At 53.8% G+C, this 25,141-nt stretch overlaps 1 protein-coding gene across 2 annotated transcripts; it reads right to left on the bottom strand.

The window, feature by feature from the left end:
• Tbx4 (T-box transcription factor 4) lies at positions 1-25,141 on the bottom strand. 2 transcript variants are annotated; one of them, XM_055620234.1, is made up of 8 exons: positions 24,932-25,141; positions 24,259-24,353; positions 16,509-16,628; positions 15,483-15,630; positions 3,837-3,989; positions 3,033-3,121; positions 2,717-2,952; positions 1-713 (listed from the first exon to the last, which is right to left on the bottom strand). In XM_055620234.1, exons 1-8 carry the CDS (start codon positions 25,139-25,141, stop codon positions 94-96), a joined length of 1,671 nt encoding a protein of 556 aa, XP_055476209.1. In that variant the 3' UTR covers positions 1-93. The 2 variants fall into 2 exon arrangements, with proteins under 2 accessions (XP_055476209.1, XP_055476210.1); XM_055620235.1 differs by having other exon boundaries at positions 1-710.

Genomic DNA, 25,141 nt, shown 5'->3' with positions numbered 1-25,141 from the left:
TCCTTTCCGTGTTTCTTGACAGTGCCAGCCACCCACAGAGGTCAACACTGGACTGACATGGTCCTGGGGCTGTCAAGGATACAGGTAGTCAGGTCATCCATCAGTCCAGTTCTCCACAGTCCCCATTCCTGAATGATACTGTAAGGGCGACTCCCGGGTCAAGGAGAAGCTCTGCGAGTAGAGGAACTCATTGGCAGCGTTCAGGTGCGGCGAGGGCGGCTTCCTCTCACACACGGCAGGGAGGCCGCGCTCTCTAGGGAAGGAGGCCGAGGGTCCCCGCTCTCGGACCTGAGACTGGGACAGCGGATTGTACACACTGAAGTGGGCGTTCCCTGGTGGCTGGGCGCTCTGGGCGGGGATGGCGGGCAGCCGAGGCATCACCGTGGTGGCAGTGAAGTGTGCGGGGAAGGGCTGGTAGGGCACAGTCTCCATGGTCTGAACACTGTAGCTGGTGTAGGGCGAGACGGACGTCCACATGTTACAGCTCAGCGGGGGTGGGGGCAAGTCGTCCACGGCAGACACCCCGGAGATCTCGGGCCCTGAGCCGGAGTACATACAAGCCTCTCTGGGGGTCACCTCACTGCAATAGGAAGGGCTCAGCATCTGCTGGTCGTAGGGTGGGGGAGACCGGAAATAGTGATCGTCCCCCACCGAAGAGGGGGTCTCCAGATAGGATCGCTTGCAGGGTAAGTCCAGGTGGCGGGCACTGTCTGCTGGAAGACAAAGAAGTACTCAGGAGGTGGCCTTCCCAGTAGCACAGGGCCTGGCACACCCCCACCTCCATGCGCCAGGATAGCCTGCCCTTTTCACTCGGCATCCGCCTGGCCCTATGTCGCCTGGCACTCCCAGAGCCATCTGAATCATCTGCAGCTTTTAAAAAGGTGGCAGCGGCCAAGGAGTGGCCAGATTACGGACCTTCGTCAAAGGCCATGGGGGACACCACATCCCTGGGCCCTGAGGGATGCGCTACATCAGCAGTACACAGTTCTGATTCTTTGCCCGCCTGACTCTCGGGAGGCTAAGAGGCCCTTGTGCACTTTGGCATTCCCGGGCCAGCCCAGCCTTGGCCCAGGAAAGCAGAGGCAACTGCCAGGCCCTGAGACCACATCTGTCAGAACTAGCCAGCAAATTAAGGCCACGATGTTACTGCCTCAACCCTCAGTGCTTGCGGGAAGCCTCAGGAAGGAGGCGGTGGGCCAAAGAGTTTGTAGGCGAGTTTTGGCTGCTTTGAGGGATGCATTTAACCCTACTGTGTTCAAAGACGACACATCCGCTGCTGTCACGCCAATCCCAACATAACAAGTGAAAAAGATATGTGCAGGCCGCTTCGAGACTCTCTGGAAAGAGGCCATGGGCCACCACAAACCAAGTCTCTGCGTCTTCCAGCCCCCTTCCCCCAACGATGTCGGTTCAGCCCTCTGGAGTGACATGTCTTCTCCTGGGACCTGGGGATAACTGAGGCTTGAGGGCTGGGGCAGCAGCCCTCTCAACATATTTAAGAACACTTCCCTGCGGCTTATCCTGGCCTCCTTCCTCTGCTTTCTCTAGGGATCTGTTCTGGGAGCCATGTACACAGAGCCTGGGCAGCCTGGAGGAGGGCAGAGCAGACTGATTCCTGGCTGCCCCTGGAAACTTACTCCTTTCTCCCACATCTTCCCCTGCACTAGCGTCCTGTGATTGGCAGGTGACCCATCATCCTGGGTCAGAGAGGAGCAAAGGGCCAGGCAAGTGGTATAGGCTTTAAGGCCATCCAATTTGCACCACAATTACTCACTCTTGTTGCTGGATTATGAAAAAAAAAAGAAGAAGAAGAAGAAAAAGAAGAAGAAGAAGAAGAAGAAGAAGCAGCAGCAGCTGTAGGCCAAATAACAATGGATGCTAAAGTTTGAATTTTATATAATAACATGAGAAGCCCACCTTTTTAAAATAAAGAGACATCGGGCCTAACTAGGTCCAAAGGCCAATCTTATCTCTAGAAGTGGGCTGAGAGAACATTCTGGATTATAAGCAAAAGTACCCAGTCTCCCAAGAGAAATCATGGGTCTTTTGGCAAGGTAACAGTAGTCAAGCCCAAATCTGTCTGTGGAAAACACAGGACTGGGGGCTGGAGAGATTGCCACAGAGGTTAAGAGGATTGGCTGTTCTTCCAAAGGTCCTGAGTTCAATTCCCAGCAATGACACGGTGGCTCAGACTATTTATAATGCGGTCTGGTGTCCTTTTCTGGTGCTCATACACACATGCAGGCAGAATATTTAATAAATACATTTTTTAAAAAGGAAAAAATAATACTAAACACACACAAACAAGGCTGGCAGTAGAGCCTGGACCTGCTAGTTCCCATGTCAGTGTTGTAAAGAATCCAAGTGCCAAGAGTGCTGCCACCTGAAATCTGCCCAAGTCACTCATTTCAGCTCCCAGGAGGCCTGTGTGCCGTAAGGGGTGGGTGGCGAGCATCAGATACACCACCAGGCAACACCCTGCTCTGGGGACTGGGACTAGCAACAGTCCAGCCTCCCTCTCCCTCCTAGGCAGGGTGGGGGCAGGAAGAACCCCATGGAGGCTCCCAAATCAGCACCTGGGGCTGGCCAGCGTTCTGGGAACAGCGAGAGCTAGCTGTCTCCAAGGCCACACAAAAGTGTGCACCAACGCGCCAGCCTGTCAGACAGACAGACAGACAGACACACCCCCACTCCCTCACTCCTCCCAGAACCCTACCTCTGCGCTTCAGGCAGTGGTAGAAGAGGCTGGAGTCCCTCTGGGCCGGGAAGGTGTTGAGGGCCAGGTCCTGGGGCTCCGCGGTGGCGAACTGCACGTGGGCCCCGTTCTCGTACTGGTAGTGCTGCAGCGCCTGGTGCGCACTGTGCAGGGGGCTGACGTCGGGCTTGGCCGAGAGCTGGCTGGAAACGAGCCGCTGCCGCATGATGCTTTTGGAGATCACCGGATACTCCTTGCTGGGGGGGCAGGGAGAGAGGGAAGATGCTTTGAGGGTTCCTGGGTCTTCCCGTCCCGCCCCTGGCCAGAGCTGCCCCACCTCTGCAAGCGGGCCACGCGTAGGTCGCTGTCGTCGCTGCCCCGGAATCCCTTGGCAAAGGGGTTGTTCTCGATTTTCAACTGTGTGATCTGTCAGAAAAGGACACACGCGGTCGCTGGGAGGAGAGGGGACAGGCTGACTGGTGGCCCTCTTCCCCCAACGCAGGCCTAGGTGCAGCCTGAAGAAGCTGTGCCGCCACCCCACCCCCACTCCCGCTTAAGCCAGATTGGAATCCAGGACCAACTTCAGTCTTCCTTGACCTGGCTGCACACTGGGAGCTTATCCTTGGCTCTCTGTTCTACTTGCTTCAGTCCTTCTAGTGCTTTCTTCCAGCTCCTGAGCCCTGTGACAGCCTCCTACGCATGTCAACTCCCTTACAGATTCTAAGTGACTGAAAACCTGACGTGATCGCTCTTCTAAAACCCACCTCTACTTACAGACCACGGGTAAGAGGCAAACTGGCAGAAAAGTGACAGGGACCGGGAGGTGATTGGCAAGTGCCAGCCACCTCATAGTTGACGGGACCCAGGTTCCTTGCCCTGCTAGCCCAGAGCTGCACCTACTGGAAGATTCTAGAAGAAAAGAGCCCAACCCCAAGGCAGACTCCATGCAGACTCTAGTTGTCAGTTGCTGGCCGTGGGCTCTACCCTTCTCGGTTAAGCTGCTCCTCAGCTTAACTCCCTGGCTCTGTCTCCCAGTATGGCAATCTCACTGTCTGTGTGTCCCCTCTGCCTTTCTGCTCATCATGTGACGAGAGTCAACAGGCAGGTTAGGATGGTGGTACCGTGGGGGTTGTGGTCATACCTTGTGGTTCTGGTAGGAGGTCACGGAGATGAAGGAGGTCTCTGGGAACACGTGGGTGCAGAAGGCTGTGTTTTTGGAGCCAAAGGCATTGTTCTCGTCGGCCTTAACAATGTGCAGCCTCGGCTGGTACTTATGCATGGAGTTGAGGATGATCTGTGGGATAAGGTCTCAGTCTGAGCTCCAGGCCCGAACCCAGAAATGTCTCCCAAGTGAAGGAACTGGGATTCCCAACTCCATCCCCACACCCTCCCCAGCCTCTTGTTCCAGAGACCCTTCACTCCAGCATCTTCGGGCTTGTGATCGTTTCACTGTGACCAGAACCTCACCTTCTCTGGGCCTGGGCTGTGAGATCCTAGCTCTACCCCCTCCCCTCAACCTACAGGTACCCTGCCCTTCCTCAGACTGCCTGCTGGAAGTGCTCAGCCGCTGCCTCTCACATCTGCCAGCAACTAAGTTTAGGGTTCACAGGACAGGAGAGGGCAGGGAAGCTGAGGGAAATGTCCTGCTTTAGCTTGGTGAAGCATGATGGAAGACCAGCTGCTTGTGACCCTTCAAGCTGCCCAAGGCAGTTCCCAGCCTGAGGAGAACTCATCACTATGACAAGCAAAGTTTCTGAGCCTTGGGGCCTGTGGGGGAACCCTGAGCAGGCCCTGAGCGCCCAGGAGTATGGGGCTGGGAGAAGGCAGGAGGGCCCAGCCGAAGCTCAGAGAAGAGCACAACATGCAGAAACGCACAGTAGTTACTGCCCCAAACCTGCCTCGTGTGGCTGTGCCCCCGCGGTAGCGGCTACATCACGTGCCATTAAAACGTATTTTTTATCGTTGACATTTGCCAGATGTCCTCCCCTTGGAGGCGGGGCCAGGAATTTGGGGCATTTTATCAGCACCGCTACATTCGTTAACCCTTTGCTTTCTGTCTCAAGCTGCTGGCCCTCAGCCTCTCTTCCCCAAATGCTTTCTTCTGCCCTGGGGTGCCCCTTCCAGGCTGGGCTTGCCGGCTGCCTCTGTGGAATGAAACATTTAACCCTTAGGTGGCCACAGTGCCAAGAGAAAAGGCACAAGAGTTAGGCTCTTTTCCTGGAAAGCCTTGCTGCATTCTGAATCCCAGAAGGTCCCACACTCATCCTGTGCCTGCATGGCTGCTGCAGGCCAGGGGCTAGCTGTGGGCTTTGGTCTTTCCTGGGCTCTGAAGTTCACCTGGGTGGCTTTGGGGCAGCCTGTCCTGTGCACCAGCCCTTCCTCACTTGGGAGAAGGTGGACTAACGCCCAGTGTGGCTGAAGAACACACATCCTTTCCTGGGAGCCAGGTGTGCCCTGAGACAGTAGAGTGGGGCCTTGCGAAGCACCTCACAGTTCTGTCACTGACTGTCACCTTGTACAAGTCGCCAAGGCACAGTTACTCACTGAGGACCTCTGTTTCCTGAACCCAGCAAGCCGTTTCCAGGGAAGCAGCCTCGGTATTGCCAGGGGCACACTCCCAGTCTCCTCTCCCCTCTGCAGGGACCCAGCTCCTCAGTCCTCCCAGGGATTGTGTGGGACCTCTCAGTTCTTAAGCTTCTCACGCTGCCTTGCCCACCATGTGGCTTCCTATTTCTTCTTGACTCTTCCAACTACAAACTCACCCAGGGCTGGAAATAGGGGCTCAGTTCCCAATACCACTAAAATAAACTTCCCCCAAAGAAAGGGCCCTATCTTTTGTTCTTTTGCACCTCAGGCTTCTTGGCCAAGCGAGTGCAGACCCAGGGCCAGGCCTACATGCCTCTTCTCTGTGGATTTTCCGTGAGTACAAGCTCTTCCTTTCCCCTCCTTCCATGGCCACTCCCACCAGCCACTCGGGCTCCATTAAGGTCTTATGTTTGGAATGCCACTACTTCAGCCTATGAGACAGTGTTCCTGCCAAACACACCCTGCAGAGGCAGGTAGGAGCCACCTGTATTTACATCATAATTCATAACAGTAGCAAAATTACAGTTATGAGGTGGCAGCAAAAATAATGTTACAGCTGCGGGTCACCACAACAAGAGGAACTCTATTAAAGGGTCCCAGCATTGGGAAGGTTAAGAACCACTGCACTAGAGGGTACGGCCTATAACCTTGGCCACAGAGGACTCCAAAGGTGCCAGGAAGCCTCCAAATCATCTCTCCACCAGCACTAAGTGATGCTGAAGCTGCTCTCCAGACACTGGGGGGCCCATCTGTTAAAGGACAGCCCTCAGCCAAGTGGTCCCACAAATGCCCTTCAAGCTCGTCTTGATAGTCTGGCACCTGAATAGAAGGAACCCTGCCCACCAAGCCAATGCCCATATAAACTTGGACCCCAGTCCTACCAGCCTGGGAGAATATGATAGCAACACTTGGCTTCGGTCACAAGCTCCTCAGGCTCCATGTTTAACCCGTCTGCCGGAGTCTCACCTTTCTATCTGTTATAGAGTGATAGTGGGCCAAACGGGCTAGCCATGTCAACCATTTTGAGACGCGTCCCATCATCATCACTGTTCTATAAAAATGGGACTTGTTATGTTCTGGCCCCAGTTCAGAAGCCTGTTCTAACAGACCCAATAGTGCCAAGCGTCCGTCTCCTCGAAAGCTTGCCCAGATGTGCTTTGCCACCGAGGTCCAGATTTACCCCAGTTAGAATCCAAGAACTCAAGAGCCTGGAGAGGCAGAGAGTATGCTCACCCAGCCTCTAGACTGGCACTGAGGAACAGAAGGCCTGGAGTGGGAATGCGCCTCGCCCAAGGACATGCAGCTGGAAGAAGACAGGCAGCCCAGCAGATTCCAGATGGCCCTGGAAAGAGCACATCCTGCTCTCGATGAACTTCATGAACTCATAAGGTGTCTGCTGGACACTGCGAGGGATGTGGACTTGTCTGAATACTAGCCACACAACAGCAGCGGGCTAACGTACATTCTGCCATATAGCAAAACCAGATTCACCCGAATCCAGCTCTTACTAAGGCTACGTCCTCAGTAAGATTAGATTAGGACAGAGACAAGCACTGCAGCAGAGCAGATGGGGGAGGGCTCATATCTGAAACCCCAGGATTTGGGAGGCTGAGGGAAGAGGGACCCCAAGAGATCAAGGCCAGCCTCAGCTGTGAAATGAAATACTATTAAGAAAGAAAGGGAAGAGAAATGGGAGGGTAGAAGAGAAAAAACTGAATGGAGTCAGGCAGACCTTCCGCCCATTCACAAATCCCTGGCCGGATAAGCCTTGGGCCTCATTCCCAGGACAGCAACCTGGGGCTCTCCCACAGGGCCAGGAGCCTCGTGCTTTTCTCTCAGAGTAACAGCAATGACAGCCAAGGGTCAGGGGAACAGAGCCTTTGTGCTGGTCCCTTGGGCTAGGTATTTTCACATATATCATAATTAATCTTGATAATGCCTACAAAGCCATCAATGCAACCCTCACCAGCCTGGTCTACAGAGTGAGTTCCAGGACAGCCAAGGCTACACAGAGAAACCCTGTCTCAAAAAACAAGATAGAGAGAAAAAAAATCAATACAACCCTCATTTTAACATACCATGGATTGATCATCAGAAGACATTTGGACATCTGGCTGTAGTCTGAGACGGAGGCAAAATCAGTACTAACTCCCTTCACCTGGCTGATCAGGGCATGGTGAGGCATCTGTTGTTCCCAAGGCACTGGTGGGGCTTGGCACACTGTCAGTCAGGAGATGGGGGTGGCAAAGAGGGAACGACACAGCCCGGGGGGGGCACAGCAATCGCTGGCCCAGGAAAGGCCACCGGCCTACACACCACCTTTGTGAGTGTTTGTGATTCACGCGCTGTCCACCAGCCCTCACTAGCTTCCCAGGTATCCAGACATAATGTGAGCCAGACCACCACCAAGAAGCAAGTGAAAATGAGTGGCGAGAAAATACGGCAGGAAAAGTGGCCTTGCAAGAATGTGCAGCGCCTTAGGGAGGGCACCTGAAGGCACCCTGGAGGACAAAGAAAGGGGCATTCCTCACAGTCTTCCCAAAGGCAGCTTACAATGTGAAGGAATTACAGTAGAAACACAAGTCTCTCTCTTCAGCTACACATGTCGATCCTACAGTTCATATGAATAATAATAAATTAAAAAAACCGCACATACAACTCGCCAAGAAAACTGAAAAGAGCAGAGCCAAGGGGCCAAGCCCTGCCAAGCATTGAATGCATCAAGTCTCAGCAGTTAAAGCAGTTGGCACAGGAAGAGACAACTTCGCATGGGGACAGAAGGCATCCTAACCCAGGGACAGAGACCCTCCCCTGACTGATGTTGGAACAGCCACATAAGCTCTCTCAAAATCAGAAGAACAGGGTTGACGCCCCTCACCCAAGGCCAGCATGGTTCTCAAAGGATTTCTATTTTGTAAATAAAATAAACCTAGGGCTGGCAAGATGGCTCGGTGGCTAAAGGCATCCGCTGCCACGCCTGACCATCTGAATTTGATCAATGGAGCCACATAATGGATAGAACAGACCCCAAAGCACTCGGGAAGCTGAGGCAGAAGAGTTGGGAGTTTGAGGCCAACCTGGGCTACACAAAGAGCTTCTAAAAAGTACTGAAGGCAAGTTCCCTCATAAAGAAGAAATGACTGAGGCCTTTCCAGAATCTATAAAGGAAGAAAGGATAAATTCAATCAAAAACTTCTGCCAGGGGAAACCACAGCCACTGCGGACCAGATCAAGTGACAAACTGGCAAACACATTAGACAGGACCTAAATCTTCCAAGTTTATAAAAGCTCCTAAAATTGATGAGCTCAGGAATCTGAGAGGAAAATAAAGAATCAATGGTTCACAGAAAGGAGATGTGTATGAAGGGTGCCCTCGCTCACTGGGAAGGAGATGTGAGTTAAAACTAAAATCGGTACCTGTATTTCACCTATCAAACTGTCAGGAACCTACCAAGCTTTGGCTGGGGAGGGGCTCCATGTGCAACCTCGAGGACCCAAATGTGATCCCCAACATACATGTAAAAAACCAGGCCTGGCCAATGCCTGTAATCTAGCTGAAGCCAGCCATCGGAGATGGGAGGATGACTGAGGTTGCCTGCCCAGCCTAAGCAGGTGCGGTCAGTTCGCTGGAGCTCCAGGTCCAGCGAGAACTCTGGCCTCAAAAGAGAGGCCAGATGGAGCTCCGAGGAACACCACCCAAGGCTGACCTCTGACCTCCACATGTGTGTGCACACAGACATAAATATATCACCTTCACCTTCACGCACAGATGCACAAAAACAAAACAAAATCCAAAAAGTCTGCCCTTCCACCCTGCCAGGTGAGGCCAGGATGGGCCCATGAGAAGAGGGGTGACTGTTTTCAAACTTCCCAATCAAACTGTCAACAGGTCATTTACTGCGTGCGCTCCACACACACACACACACACACATTTGGTACAGTACAAAACCACACCCATCCAAGCTTGACTGAAGAGTTTAAGTTAGCCAGAATATAACTCCATTTTGAAATAAAGATCTTGACTGGGAGCTGAATTCAGGTACCAGGAAAATATCACAGAATGTACACCTGGCAGAAAACAAAGTTAACTCTCCTAGCAACAGCCTCCAGGAAATAATACAGAATAAATGCTTAATAGAAAATACAGACAATCTCCCTGGCAATAATCAATGGGAATTGGTTGAGATCGGGTGGGAAAATTCTCCCCAATGTTTCAGATGTGGTTTATAGCAAAACAGCCATTGTGATTGTGTGCCTCAGAAAAGGTCACCCTGCCCTGCTAAACTTCACCCAATTCTGTAACACCAAGGCTTGTACCCGCCCTGCTTGCTGCCATGGAAACCCCCTGCTCACAGACTTTCCCTTTAAAAATCCTGTTCACTCAGAGCTCAGGGTCCCACTTCTCTACTGCTGTGTCAGTGAGACTTGGGTCCTGACTTTGATTGCTCTCGTAATAAAGCTCTCTTGCAATTGCATCGAGTCGTCTCCTGGTGGTCTCTGAGGGTCCCGTGAACCTGGCATTACATGACCAAAAGAATGTGTGGTGGTGTATGCCTTTAATTGCATACTCCAGAGGCAGAGGCAAGTAAACCTCTTTGAGTCTGAGGCCAGCCTGATCTACAGAGCAAGCCCCAGGCTAGCCAGGGCTACACAGTGAGACCCTGCCTCAGAAAACAAAATGTGAAAAAGAGCCTGAGATAGTATCAGCGCCTGTAATCCTTGTACCCAGGAGGCTAAGGCAGGGGGATCTCAGGTTCAAGACCAACCTGGGCTACCAAACCTCAGAAAACAAAGACTGAAACACTTGATAGCAGATCACCCAACTCTTTCAGTAAAGACCAACAAAGTGAGCCATGGAAACCCTGAAAAGTGGAGCTCGGCTGAACCCGGGAAAGAGGAAGCTCTGTCTGAGCAGAAGGATCACCAGGACACCTTGCTCACAGGGCGAAGGGCAAAAGGTGTTGATACGGCAGCCTGTTCTGCCTACTTGTGCCAGCAATGCTGAGAGCAAGACGGTGCTCAACCACATCACAGCAAAGACATTTCTTTAAATTCAGCGACTAGTTTTCGTGTGCTGTGCTGTGAGTGTGCTTGCGTACACGTGCATACGGTGGCCAGAGGCCAACATCCAGTGTCTTCCTCGGCGGCTCTCCACCTCCCTTTTTGAGACAGGCTCTCTCACTGAACCCAGAGCTCATTAATTCTGGCAACCAGCCAGTGAGTTCCAGGGGTCCACCTATCTCCACACCCACAGCACCGGAGCTGACAGACACAAGCCAGTGTGAGGGGCTTCTTGACAAGAGTGCTGTGGATCTATCTCGGGTCCTCAGGCTTACGGGGACCAACTGAGCTGGCTCCCCAGGCTCCTTGGTAACTTATTTTTAAGCCATGTGACTGTGTTTCTGATTCAAAAAAGTCAACTGTCAAGTACAAACAAGTACTCAGGTAAAACTTTTCAGGTGCAAGGATAAAAAGGCGTGTATCTCTGAGCACGTAGAGAGCCTGTGCTTTCTCCCCAGAGGAAATGTATTGGAACTCAGAACCAAGGATGAGGAATGAGTCAAGGGGAGGGGACAGGAAAGTCACCCAGGCCCCGGGGCCGGGGGGATATGTGATGGTTTGAAAAGATATGGCCCCCGTGGACTAATGTGTTTGAATGCCTGGCCCATGTTGGAAGTGTGTCACTGGAGGCCAGCTTTCAGTTCTTATATATGCTCAAGCCATGCCCTGTGTGACACACAGTCTCCTTCTGCCTGTGGATCAAGACTCTCAGCTCCTCCAGCACCATGTCTGCCTGCACGCCGCCATGCTTCCCAACATGATGACAGTGGACTAAACCTCTGGAACTGTAAACCAGACCCAGTTAAATGTTTTCCTTTGTAAGAGTGGCCGTGGTCATGGTGTCTCTTCAAAGCAATGGAAACCCTAACTAAGACAGGATGGCAGGATGTTAGGCAGGCCCAGTGCCGTACAGGACTGCCCTCTGAACCAAACTGCCACCATCTTCATGGGCTCAGCTGTATCTGAGTCAAAAGATCCCAGTAGGTTTGTAGACTGTTGGGTTATGGCACCCTCGCCAGAGCATGCAGCCACTCCCCACAGCCAGTTGTATGCACTTCTGCCCTAATTGCACGTGGCCTCTGAGAGAGGCCAAGAGAAGAGACTCCATCTATGAAGCTATGGAGAGAAGCCATCATCCAACCTGGGTAAAGATTTTCCAGGCATCTCGGAGAGGGGCTGCCCACACCTCTGTCAGTAAACTTCATATTTACACTCTGTAAGTAAACCCATATGCTCGCTTGCTCCTGGAGCGAACTATGATGGCCTCGTACCTCGGTATGTCATTGGGATGGTGGGAACAGGAAGACCTTATTGATGCCGCCCAACCCCCACCCCCAGTATATCCTAGGCCTCCTTAAGATGAGGGCAGCCATCTCCCTGTGCTCATAACTATACACAGCCTATGCTGACAGCTCCTTCCCACCTCCAGATGGGTAGATCTCCAGATGTGCCTGCCAGCCCCCATGAACCCAGTTCAGCCCTACTTGACTTCTTGAAAGCCAGGTATTGCTAGACTCTTAGTAGACTAAGAGAGAGGGAGGGGGAATATCCTCTTTCTGTCACATGGTCCCCAAACACAGGGGCGTCCTGGAGGGGTTGGGGTAGGAGCAGGTGCAAAGCAGCAAGAGAAGATGGCAGCTTTGTAGCCTTCAGAATGACTGGAGTGCGGCTGAAGGTGTGCCAGGCTGAGGCAGTGGCTGTCTTCCTTCACTCCCATGATCCTTTCTGCCCCTGTGACCTGGCCCTTCTCTAGCAAAATCCAGCTCATACCCTGCACCTGCCCTGCTCTCCTCCTCCACTGTTCTTACTAGAAATTTCCTTGTGGGGTTTTACTGCAAAGCCCCACAAGTTGAGGCTGGAGGGATGAGCCAGCAGTTAGTAAGAGCACTGGCTGCCCTTCTAGAAGACCTGGGTTCAATTCCCAGCACCCACATGGCAAATTACAACAATTTGTAACTTCAGTAGATCCAGGAGATCTAGTGCCTTTTTCTGACCTCGTCTGGCACCAAGCATGCACACAAAACATCCACGTACATTATATTAAAAAAAAAAAACAAAAAACAAAAAAAAACTTAAAAAAAAACCCCACAGGTCTTCAAGTCAGAATTCAAGCCTGACTTTTGGGGCATTTAGCCATGTAGTCTAAGAAAGGTTCCATCTTCCATAGAATACTGACTACCAACTCCCTACCCTTATACCTAGCCCCCTTTCCTGGCTCTCAAAAAAATAAAAAATAAAAAATCAGGCTGTGGGCAGGGGTAGAATGTTTGCCCACCATGTGCAAGGCCCTGCATCCCATCTGAAAAGGGGGAAGAGAATGGGAAGGTGAGGAAAGAGGAGGGAAGATGGAGGAAGGGAAAGAGAAGAGGAGGAGGAAGAGGGAAAGAAGAAAACACCAAAACGAGCATTCATGGAGGGAGGAAGCCCTGGAGATAAAGAATCTGAATAAAATAGATAGCCCAAGATGGATGGTGTCCACTTCCTGACTCTCTTCTTGCTTTTGTGCAACGGCAGATACATGGCCACTTCTGAAGTGAGGAGATGGGGTGGGTTGGCCTGGAGGCTCCCTGAGCCAACATGGAGGACCCCAGGGTAATTCACACCACTGACACTAGGTGTGGCCTTCTCGAAGATGGAGTGGTCCCATCTCACGCCTCAGCTGTTCCTTCCCAAGGGAGAGGTTCCAACCACTTTGATGACATGGTGGCAAAAAATAGGCTGCAGCTGCTAGAGCTTCTCAGATGCTCTGAGAATCCAAGGGATAAGGCCCAAGGCCATTGGGCTGAGGACAGTTCCTTCATGTCGGGAAGCCTTTAAGCTTGTGTGGGTGACTTAGGCAGTAGGGAGGTCTTGTTTAAGGCAAATTCATGGTACAAGGTGACTCTTTCCCAGGCCCTTGAATTGAGAAGCCAAGAAAGGTAACTTTTCCTGCAAGCTCACGACTTCCATCTGGCACAATAAGCAGAAAGCTATTGTCCAAAGGGCTTCTCTGCCCTGATAAGGCCAGGAAGTGAGCTTGGGTACCACAGCCCTTGTCTCCATGGTTACAGGCTACCCCCTCTACAGCCATACTACCAATACCTAAGAGAAGGCGGGGTCCAGAGCCCTGGGTCCAGACAGGTTGAGAGGCTCCAGGAGGAGGAAGCAGGAGGTGTGGGTCCAGGCATCTGCCCTCTCTACTCTCAGCTCCTGACACACTCGTCCCCTTGGCTCTAACATCGTAAGGTGGCCGATGCATGCCAAGTGCTGGGTACAAGACAGAGGGAAGGTAGACAGATGTCCTTCACCCATCCCTCAGGGATGAAGGCGAGGCAAGAAAGGTGAAATTTCAACTCTCCAAGAAATAACCCCTGTAGGCAGGGCCAGTGGATCCTGTGGTACCCACTGCCTTCCAAGCCTGCAAATCAGCCCCCCACCAACTCTAACTTAAGAAAGCATGCAGGGTTGTATAACACGAAGAGCTGCCAAAGATGGAAGATGGGCTGAGGAAACACTGTATTTTCTCCCGCTGCTAGAGAAGGCCGAGCTTTCCAGCCCTGGCTACCCTCTCCTCCAGCCTTCTGCAGGGCCAAGGGAACTAGAAGTGGCTTAGAGAGCATTCTTGTGCCTGGAAGCCATGGTAACAAGCAAGTGCACCCAAGGACCCATCAGAACCCTTAACCTCAAGGTACTTCAGCTGCCCAAAGAGGCCACACGTGCCAAGCTCTGGACTCTACCCATCCTACTGGTACTACATGAGCCTGCAGGTGTAGTTAGAGGCTGCCTGTCTCTGCATTCCTCACTGGCATCAGAGGCCTGCCCTAATCTTGTAAACCTGATATCACAGTGCAGCCAGGCAGACAAGGTCCAGCAGGACTTAAAAGTGGACAGAGACCTGGCCAGGATTGGCTCTGGGAGTTGGAGCTTGGCTGACCCTCTGCACTAGGATCTTCATGCCCTGAGGGAAGGGGGGTATAGGAGAGGGAGGCCAGTGTGGAGACTTGTAAAACAGAGAAGAGGAAGTTTGGTAAAGCCAGCACTCTAGGTACAAATTTACATCACCAATGACCAAGAAGATTCAGAAACTGAAACCAGGAGCTGCTTCCAGATCCATCAGGATGAAGCACTTCTGCGTCAGAAACTCTTCTTCTCAGAATCCTGACTTGTACCAGCTCTCCAGAGACCGAGCTGTGCAGGAGATCCACACCTGTGACCTTGTCCCCCATCTCCATCCTCCGGTACACAGCAGAGCCAGCATCCAGCAGCCTCTACTCCCATGGGCTCCCCCACACCCCTGCCCTACACTACCAGAGACTCACAGGAGTCCACCAAGGCAGGGTCTGAAGGCCTGAAAGATGATACCAGCTGCTACGCTTCTGTTTGCAACACATTTGAGCTAAAGATTTCCACATAAAAAGCTCCTTTTTTTGTGGGCCTGCCAGGGCCAGATGGGAAAAGAATGAGCCTGGGAAGCTGGAATTAGGATGTTTGCAGTGGCTACCACGGCCACTCCTACTACCACCGTCCTGACCTATGAACCAGACCCCGGCAAGCCAGGCAGAGGCCGAGCCAGGAGCCACAGACAGTGCTCCCCTTCCAGAGGTCAGAAGGGTGAAACATGCAAAGAGGGATTTCAGAATTCCTGTCTGTAGAGTCTAGCAGGAGTGGGTTTTGGAAAACCAAACCCATCCTCCTCATCACCACCTCCACCACTGTTACCATCGCCAGTGGGGTCACCGTCCTCACTTCCCCTATTTTCATCACCGTTGGCACCATCAGCGCCACCAATCACCATCGCAGTTGTCATCGACATCACTTTCCATCCGTGTCATCGCTACCATCATTGTTGTCATCGTCATCATCCCCATCCCCCGTCACCTGCATCGTCATGCTTGCCACACTCACTTAGTTCTTCTCTCCCTGCACATTCTCTCGTCTAGGCCACACTGCCACAAAAGGTGCTGCTACAGTCAACTCTATTCTCCATGCCAGGAAACTAAGGTATTTGCCTAGAATCACCAGCTCTCGAGGAGGAGCCACGTACATTCAGCTGATCTGTGGGATCAGAGGCCTGACAAAAAGTGCGCCACGCCTGGAACCCATGAGGGCCACCCCGGCCCCCACCGCTGCTCTCCCAAGACCAGACCATCCCTGTTCTTACATGGCCAAAGGGGTCCAGGTGGTTGTTTGTCAGCTTCAGCTTCTGGAAAGAGACCAACTGTCGCATCCAGTGGGCCCCGGTGGCGGGAGAATCCGGATGGACATACAGCCTCCCCGGCATGGCTGGCTCAGCCTTTCCTGCAACCATCCTGTGGACAAAGCAGACAGCAGGAGCGTTGAGGCTACTGGGATCTGGTGCTGCCTAACTTCCAGGTTCCCTGGGAGAGCAAACCAAGGCCCACAGCGCCGATGGGGGGAGGGGAGAGGAGGAGGAGTCAGAACTTCCCACCTTCTTCACTGCTTTAGGAAGAGGGTGGGGGGATGCAGGAGCAGTTACTTCACAGCCTGAGGCCGTTTATAAAGACGCTTCAGGGAGAGTCCAGGCACTTCTGTGTGTTTTATTCATTTATCCGCAGTGCTTTAACCCCTGAGCTACCTTCCCACCCCATCCCACCCTTATATGTATTTTATGTTTTAAATGTTATGAATGTGTCAGCTGGAACTTCTCAAAGGACCCAAACAACTTGCTCAAATCCAGAGCTTGTTCTGGGTTCTAATGTAATGCCTGCTTCTGCGGCCTCCACCTCGGAGCCCAGGGGCCCAGCCAGGTGTTCTAGGGACAAGCAATGGTTCTAAGATTCGGTACTCATTTGCCCCTCCAATTTGCCATTCACTCCCCCAGGGCTCTTAGCAAGGGCCCCACTGGGAGGCCCCTCAGTCTGAAGCCAGGCCAAGAAACAGGAGCGCCTCAAACCAAGTAATGTCAAGCAAAATGGCCCCCCCCTTCTCCACCCCGGTGAGGTGTCACCAGTGCCTGAAGCCACCAGGTGTTACTTTTCCCACCACTAGACAGCACCAGGCTGTCCGTGACCGTGGGGGGGTGGGGGATATGGTGCCTCGAGGTCCAGCAAGCCTGCCCGCCTGCATCCGCCCCTGCCCAGGTGCGGGCGGCAGACCAGCAAAGCCAAAGAGCAGCTGAGGGAAGCCGGTCCTCCCCTCCCCACCCTCCTCCCCCGGGGTCTCTCACCATTTGTTGTCACAGAACTTGTAGCGATGGTCGTCGGCAGGGACGATGTCAATGAGCAGGATGTACTTGGTCTTGGGGTTCATGCCTGTGACTTTTACCTTGTAGCTGGGGAACATCCTCCTGAGGGAGTCAGGGGCGGAGTCGGGGGCAGAAACAACAGGGTAAATGGAAGAGCCCTTTTAGCCAGAGGTCCTGATGCACTTCTCTCCCGCCCTCTCACTGTACCACAGGATAGAGCTGTCTAAACGACACCACCCCACCCGCTGTCGATCTACATCCAGAAAGACAGTTTATACCTTTTATCACCTTCCGGCCCTGGGAACCCCTCCCCCACAGTTAGGTTCCAGTAGCTGTGAGCCACAGCAGCGGAGACCCTGCTCAGGATCGTGAAGGGGGATTTCAGCAGCAAATCTGGTTGCCGTAACTTGTCCCCGGGCCCTTGCCCAATTACATACAGCTAAAATTCTGAGGTTCCAACATAGGGGGTAACACAGCTGACCTTGAACCCCCCAGTGAGCTGCCCCTCTCACAGGGAAGAGAGCTCTGTGAAAACCCTGCTAGGCCTGGGTTCTTCCTGTGTGTGCTGCAGGGGTATTTCTCACGGCACATGCCTCACCGAGGCCATAACACCTTGCCCAGGAATCCAGGAAGTCAGCAGAGATGCCTCGCAGGTGAAATCAGCCTGCCAGTTCCCAGCCAGGCACCACCATCAGCTAAGACCTCAGGCCACCTGCCTGTGGGTCTCCTGCGCCTTGGTTTCCCTACCTCTCAAGTGAAGATAATATACTACTATTGCCTCCGGCCCCTGCTTTGTTCTACCTTCCACAAGCTAGTGGTATGGCCTATTTCTGTGAAAATGGACCCACTTCCTTACAGCCCACAATGAAGCCCCCTCCAGGGCCCTGCTAAGGCTCGGGAAACATTCTAGGGGAGAGAGAGAGAAAAAAAAAAAGCACCTTCCCTAGGCCCTCAGCATATTCATATAAACCTGCAAGAGCATAGGACCCTCTGCTCCTCGTTAACCAGAGCAGGCCACAGAGAACAGCCACGCACCCCTCCCCTGACAGGTGCCTCCGACCTCTCCCCAGCTGACTACACAAACGAGGGCTGGAGATGAAAGCTTAGGTGTAGACCACTTGCCTAGAATGTGCTGGGTTGGATCCTGAATTATACAAGTCACATACTCCATTTAAGCTCAGCGTGGCCATAACTGGCTTATCATTCCAGTGCTCAGGGAGGTTGAGCCAGGAGGACAGTAGCTTAGAGTCCAATCTGGACTACACACCAAAATCTTGTCTTAAACAAACAGAAAAATCATCAGGGCAGTGGTGGTGCACACCTTTAGCCCCAGAACTTGAGAGGCAGAGGCAGGCAGATCTCTGAGTTCAAGGCCAGCCTGGTCTACAGAGTGAGTTCCAGGACAGCCAGAGCTACACAGAGAAACCCGGTCTCGAAAGAGGAAAAAAAATTACTAAAGGGTTCTCCAGAAGAGAAGCAGGGCCCAAACATGGAGACATACGAGTCTCAACCCTCCCTCCACTGTGCTCCTGCAAATCAAGCCAACACCAGGAAGCTGCTCGCTCAGCCAAAGTCAGCTGGAGAGCCTCACAAGAAGCCGCCCCGCACACCTCAAACAGGCTGGACCACGCCGCCCCTTGGCCCCCATTTTGTCAACAGAACTAGCTTACCTGGATGGGGCAGGGCTTCCTGCAAGAATAAAGGTCCCCACAAGCTGGCAGACCCTACAGCAAGCTGGGACCCTGAGCAGGAGAGTTCCGGGAGGGTTGGTTCCCCTCCAGGACCTGCCCAGCCCATCCCATGCCCCTCTCCTGCTACAGGAGAGACTGGTACACACACAGCAGAGAGAAGTGCCAGGCGCATGTGCATGAGCATGCGCGGCAACTGCGCATGTGTGCCTGTATGCGTGCCTGGAGGGCAGGGGGTGTGTGTGCGCGCAGTTCTAGCTGCAAGTCTGGGGACTTATAAACCGTGTGGAAGAATTTGTCTCAGATGTCAATTGAAAGCATTTTCAAATATCCACCCCACCCCCTCTCCAAAGATGGGGGGAAAGCCAGAGGACTCAGGAACCCAATCCAGGCTCCTCCTTCGAACCAGTCCCCTGCCCAGCATAGGGGCACAGCTGGAGTGGGCACCACCCTGTTTCCTGGCCCTGCCTCACTCCTAGTGGGCCTAAAGCTAAAAGGGGGAGGGCAGCAGCTGCGTTGCCTCGCCCTCCCTGGGGTTAGGCCAGGAACCCTGTCCCCTCCAGGCCACCATTTCACAGCTGCGGCAGAGACAGCAACAAAATGGGGCAGCCCTGGCTGTGTTGGGGTCGCTAGGCCCGGGGAGTCAGTTGCTGCAGGTGGCAGCAGCAGAGGCTAGCCAGGAAGAAATGCCTGGCTGCCACCACAACAGTGCAGACAGCCGGGATGGAAAGGGGGCTGAAGGGCTTCTGCCTTCCCACTCTTCTCTGCGTGCCACTAGGCCTCAGCAGCTCAGAGGAACAAGCGGACACCGTGCTCCTGAGAAGCCCCCTGTGCTCTGCCTCCCAAGGCTCAGGGCCAGGGTCTGTCTGCTTCCAGGGGCTGACCATGGACAAGCCACTTTGGGGAGGTCTTGAGGCCCTGCTGTAGGAAAGGAAGAGTACCCCTTGCCCTCTCTCTGCCTCTTCTGAGGGCAGCAGCTTCCGGGGCCTGTGGAACACACTGTGGGGGTCCTAAGCGTGGCCACCCACCCCACCTCCACCACCCAGCTGTCGGTGCAGGGTGGAAGGGCTGCTGCATGAGAACGGTGATGTGTACCGCTCCCAACCGCACAGGCATCTGCCTTTGATTTAGGAAAGGGCTAGTGATGGAACCCAAAAGGTCTAGCTTGCCACTAGCTGCTCAGGAGAGCAGGCCTCCGCGCAGAGGCCAGCCTGGAGTTTGGGGGCTGTGACTTCCTCGTTTGTTTCCCTACTGGCAAAGTAAAGGTACCTCCCTGATGAAACGCACGCACGGAGCGCCCGATCGCGTGGGCTAGGTTATTTCTGACCTAACGACATTGAACACACCTGAAAACCAAACACCTTCGTGGGTGGGGGGGGAGGGCGGAGCAGGAGGGGAGGCTGCCCCTGGCCCCGGCTGCTCCGCGCCCAGCGTGGCCCGCTCCCTCCCCTTCTGCTCCGTGCACCCTTCCCGCTTCTCCCTCTCTGCCGCCCCGGGTGCCCGCACCCGGCGGCCAGCACGCGCGGAAGCGGCTCCGCCGGGGGAATAAACACGCCGGCCGCCTGGCCGCCCGCCGGGAGCAGATGAAAGCCCGGACCTCCCCTCTCATCAGCAGCCGGCCCTGAAGGGATACGGGGAGGCCGAAGCCTTTATCTGCTTCATACTTCGGAAATGGCCTTAGAATGAGCTGCTAGAATAGGCCTCTCCCATGGTGCAGGCTTGGAGGGGGAGGGGGCCGGTGTGATTTGGGCCACAGATCTGTAAATGTGGGACACGTCCATCGGGGATGGCTGGGCTCCCCGGGTCTCATGGTTGTCAATTCAAAGCGCTGAATTAGTGCGCACCCTCACCTCCATCCCCCATCCTGAGGACAGAGTGGAAATCAAGATCCCGGAATCGGCCAGACGCTCCTTACCTAGCTGTACCCCCAAACCCCACCCACCGCAGCCTCGGCTTCCCTGAGGATGGAGGCCCGAGGCGGCTGCACGCGCCTTTCCTTAAATCCAGGCATTAAAACCGCCGCCACAGAAGGCGAGAGGTGTGGAAAGTGGTTTTCACAGAGCGGTGGTGACCTGGAGGAATGCTAGCGGACGAGGGAGGGTCTCCCTTTCTTGGTTACACCCTGGGTTCATTTTTTTTTTTTTAAATTCTATAGAGCTGTAAACTTCAGATGCACCAGTATTCCCTTGCAGAAATATTCCACTTCAAAGACGAAATCTACATTTAAATGACGTGTGCTTTTACACACACACACACACACACACACACACACACACACACACACGGTTCCTAGCTTAGAACCTTGAAGAAAAACAAAATGCAAAGTGAGTTGCAGGAATCACTGGCCCATCATTCTAGCCTTTAAATCCTGGGGTCTTGCTGGGAAAGGGTGGGGGTGCTGCCTAGGTTCAGGCCAGACCTTTCGGAGCCAAGCGTTTTCTGAAAGCACTACTGTCTCCTGTTGATTCCCAGAGAGAGAGAGAGAGAGAGAGAGAGAGAGAGAGATTACGCCTTTCTCACATACCCAAAGCACTTTTTAAAGACATATTTTCCCTGAGGAAAGGGATGAGGGGAGGGTGTGTGGAATGGGTGCTGTTTGGGAAGGTCAGCTGCTTTGCTTGGATTTTTTTTTTTTAAGGCACTTCCTTCTGATAGACTTTTGCTTTCAGAAAATACTTTAAGAAGAGATCAAAGCACTCTCTCCCCAACCCACTTTCCCAGTGTCTTCAGCCCTTACTCCTCTTATCATCCACGCCACTGGGCTCTGACGCTCTGTATACAGAGCAAGGGCAATTGGCTTTGAAGCCCGGGATTAAGCCGGGCCAAATCCTTGCCTCAGAATAACAAACAATACAGGTTCAACAGGAGTTCTCATCGGTAGTTCATTTTTCAAACACAAATTCACTGTCACTAACACAAGCAACATTGAACTCAACAGGCTATGAAGGCTGATAGTGGAGATTTATCTGGTGGCAAAAAAAAAAAAAAAAAAAAAAAAAAAAAAAAAAAAAAACCACATGACCTAGGATTAGGGCAATCAGATGGGTAGGAAATGTTCATTTTGGGAAAGTTTATATTTGATTGTGTGTGTGTGTGTGTGTGTAGCTCACTTTTATCTGTGTTTGGGAGAAAAATGCAGTTTCTCACATGTATCAAGCTTGGAAGAGATATGAAGCCAAGAGAGAACTCTGTTCCCTGCCATGACCAACACAAGCACTCTGGCTACAAGAGCCTGAGAGAAATTGAGGCTGACTGGGGTGGGGTGGGAGTGGGGTGGCTCTCATGTGACACCTGGCATGGGGGGGTTTCTTCAGCATTTTAGTCAAAGCTGCTATCCAATGAGGTTGACTCTCTTTTTCCGTCTGCCTTCAGATTTTTAAGGACCCCCAATAGTCAGGAGACGTGTGAAACCATGAGCTTGTGAAACCATGAACTCTAAAGGGCTTGAGAACATGCTGGTTCCTTTCTCCAGGGCCCCATCCTTCCCGGGGCAGACAAGAGTTATCCTGCCCCCATGGAGCCAGAGTCTCTAGGACCAAACACTCCGACACTGCACAGGGCTGCCATTAAAGAAAAAAAAAAAAAAAAAACAACTGTGGAGATTTCTCAAAGTTAAGGTCTTGTTCTGGGGGTGAGGTGTGCAGGCTGCTTGGCTTGCACAGCCCTGACAATTCCCTTCTCTGGGGTTTGGTTTGTACTTTCTGGTTTTGGGTTTTTTTGTTTTGTTTTGTTTTGTTTTTCCAGTTCTTACACCTAGGAATCTATGGTACAGGGTGCAGGAAAAAGTGCCAGGCTGTCTTCTGGTACTGGTAGACTTGCAGAGTTTGGAAGCACTGACTAGGTAGAGTTCGAAGACGAGCCCACAGAGCAGGCTGCGCCCAGAGACCACAGGGCACAGTGAGCAGATCCAGGAAGGCAGCCGGGGTCTGGCGGTGGAGCTCACGTGCTACATGCTAAGCCATAGCAGCGTGCTTAGTGTGTGCAAGATGGCGTGGATCCTACCAGCCACCTCCCCCGCCCAAAAGACAGCAGGAAGGTTTGCAGGAAGAAATGGGATCTGAGGTGGAAGTGGATGAAGCTGGTGAGCTTTTCCGATTATACTTGGCATACTGCTTCCCAGAGAAATGAGAGGATGTGAGAACCACGTAACCGCCCGGCATCCTCACAGCCATTTTTAAATTATCAGCGCCACCCCTGAGGTCCACCGCTAGGTAGAGTCACCAGGATAGGGTGCAGGTTCCTCACTGAGAGGGCAGTAGCCTCCGCAGTGTGGATTTGAGGGCTCGTGTTGGGAGTAGGAAGGACCCACTGAAAACCACAAACTCCTATGCCCAGAGAACATGCCCGCCATGTATTTCCAAGAGGCTAAAATCTACAGATGTAAATTCTGGAGTGATCTTTCCTCCCCCCGCCCCCCATGTCAGCAAGCATGAGAGAACAAGCTCCCTTTCCTCACACTTGAAATGCACCTGACTGACGGTTTACCCGTGCCATTCCGAGGAGCCCCAGTTTTGAGTCCCACCATTAGAAAAGACAGCAAGTACGCACACAGTCACCATTTCAAACACTTGGGTACCACAGAGCAACAAGACAGTAGTTACTTGGCCAAGTGCGCGCAGTTGGAAAGGGGCAGACCTTTTGACACCTGCCCCTTTCTCTGTTCCCCAGGACCTCGCCACAAAGTCACCCTCCGCCAAGAATACTAGAGTGTCCTTTTCCCCCTTTAGGGCAGCAAACTTGTGCCCTAAAACCAGCCTTCCTCCTCCCCTGGCCATGCCATATATTTCCATCTCCAACATAATAAAAACAAAACAAGACCTTCATAAAAATCATAATGCCTCCTGGGAGCCAACAGGAGGAAGCCCAGGACCCAAGCGCTGCACCCAGCACCCCACTGGCCTCGGTTTCTTTTGAAACAGATCTTTGTCATGTGCTTTATGGGCGGCTGAATGATGCAGGGCATTTTCTCCGTGGGCGAAATGGAAGCAGGTACACACTGGGTTTGGCCCTCGGCTGAGGGCTGCACGGATGGAAAGAGAACACGCCTCCCACACTGTCCTCCCTAGCTCCACAGCCCTGCCCCCTGATGGCTTACCATCTTCTTTCTCCAAACAGCGATTTCCCCGGGGCCCATCACCAGAGACATGGTCTCTCACTTAACTTGTCACCAGAGACCAAAACCAAGAGTATGTAGATGCAGAAGGGGCAGGGGATCCACAGCAGCTCCCTGGACCTTCTCCTTCACCTGACAACTGCTCTGTTCGGCCACTGCTGCCCTGTGCCAGGCCAGGCACCCCACCACAGCCAATATCTGCTCTGCACACACTCCAGGCATGTGACCACACACACACACACACACACACACACACACACAGAGAGAGAGAGAGAGAGAGAGAGAGAGAGAGAGATCTGCCTTCCTCTTCTCTCACCCTCTCTCAGGCTTCTCTCCCACAGACACACCAGCGCATTTTAAAGATGTTTCCACTTTATAAATCACCCTTCTCTGGCAGCCACTAAGAGCTAGGGAGGCTCGGAAACAACAACACAGAACCAAAGGGCCGAACCTTCCTTTAGGCTGAGGGAGTTGCCTTGGGATAAGAACCTGTAGTTCGGCGGCGTCGCTCCCAAGAAGTTAGGGCGACTGAGAAACCTCAGCCCTTCTGTCACCACTAGGTCCCTAGGCAGATGAGGCCGGAGAAATCCCCGGGAGGGCAAAGCACCCCTGCAAGGGCCTCCAGGCCTCCGCCCTGGTTTGCATGTCCTCAGCATACTACAAGTACTCCTTCGGTACTTCTGCCGGAGCCTTCAGGCCGGCTCGGGTCCTCTGAAAATGTCAAAGCTGGGGGCCTGGCAGGCCGCTGCGGGACGCAGAGCTTGGGACCCCAGTGGCTGATAAATTTCCCACTGGCCCCTGACCTGGAACCCAGAGGACCGCCGAGCACTCTCTCTAGGGGATCCCCAGCCCCCACACATCCTCCTGTCTCCCCGGCTACTGCGCTGCCCACCTGCCTGCCGCCCTCCCCGCGCCTCTCCCCACGGCTGACCTGCCCGCCTTGGTGATGATCATCTCGGTGCCCGCCTCGTGGAACTTCTTCCACAGCTCCTTCTCATGCAGCCCCACCTTGATGTTCTCGATGGCCTGGCGACAGGAGGGAGGGGAGCTGGTGGGCCTGGCTGGCCCGCAGCTGGGCTCCACGCGGGGCGCAGACCAGCCGGGGGCGCAGAGCGCGCCAGCCCTGGACCCACGCTCCTCGAAATGGTTCGTTTCACAAAAAAATTATTTCGAACCATCACCATCGGCGACTTGGCGACTTTGGATCAGGTGTTCAGACTCCCTCCTTTGGGGGGAGAGGCCTCCAGAGAGGACGCCACAGCTGGACCGAAGCAAGGGTCCAGAGAGGCGAGGGCCCGAGAAGGGGATATGGGTTGCGGTGATGTGCAGGGGAGCGGTGGCGAGAAAGCCTTCTCCGTGCGCCTCCCGTGGCCCCCTGTCTGCCCCGCTCCCTGGCTCTCGCCCTCTCGGGATCCTGGGGGCTGGACGTCGGTTCGGGCTCACCCCCTGCTTTCTGGGGCTGCCGCGGAGTCGGCCCCGGGGGTTGGAGGTGGGGAAGCCCCCCCCCCTCGAAAGCGGAGGACCCGGCCAGGGCTGACCGCCCCTGACCGCGGGAGGCCCACCCCGGACCCGCGGGAGGCCCCGCGCGAGCGCGCTGCCCCTACCTGCTCGGCCGAGGCGGCGGCGGCGGCGGCGGCGACGTCGGCGCCCTGGCCCGGGGGGCTGCTGAGCGCTGCTCCGCTGAGGCCCGGGGTCGCCAGCGCGGGTTCGGGGCCGGCGGCGGCGGTGGCGGTGGCGGTGCTGGCCTCGCCGAGCCCTGGGCCCGGGGCCCGGAAGGCCTCCTCGCTCTCTGACAGGCCCTTCTCCTGCAGCAT

This window comes from Psammomys obesus, unplaced genomic scaffold, assembly GCF_907164565.1.
Source record: "Psammomys obesus unplaced genomic scaffold, mPsaObe1.curated_primary_1811, whole genome shotgun sequence".
Classification (NCBI taxonomy): domain Eukaryota; kingdom Metazoa; phylum Chordata; class Mammalia; order Rodentia; family Muridae; genus Psammomys; species Psammomys obesus.
Note: the sequence above shows the minus strand (reverse complement) of the source record. Positions and strands in the feature narration are given on the sequence as shown.

Excerpts from the sequence above, each read along its gene's own strand:
- Tbx4 (XM_055620234.1), bottom strand. The coding sequence starts at position 25,141 with ATGCTGCAGGAGAAGGGCCTGTCAGAGAGCGAGGAGGCCTTCCGGGCC. Across the intron at positions 16,629-24,258 it reads ATCATCACCAAGGCGGGCAG|GAGGATGTTCCCCAGCTACA; the intron begins GTCAGCCGTGGG and ends TGACTCCCTCAG. Across the intron at positions 2,953-3,032 it reads CGCGTGGCCCGCTTGCAGAG|CAAGGAGTATCCGGTGATCT; the intron begins GTGGGGCAGCTC and ends CTGCCCCCCCAG.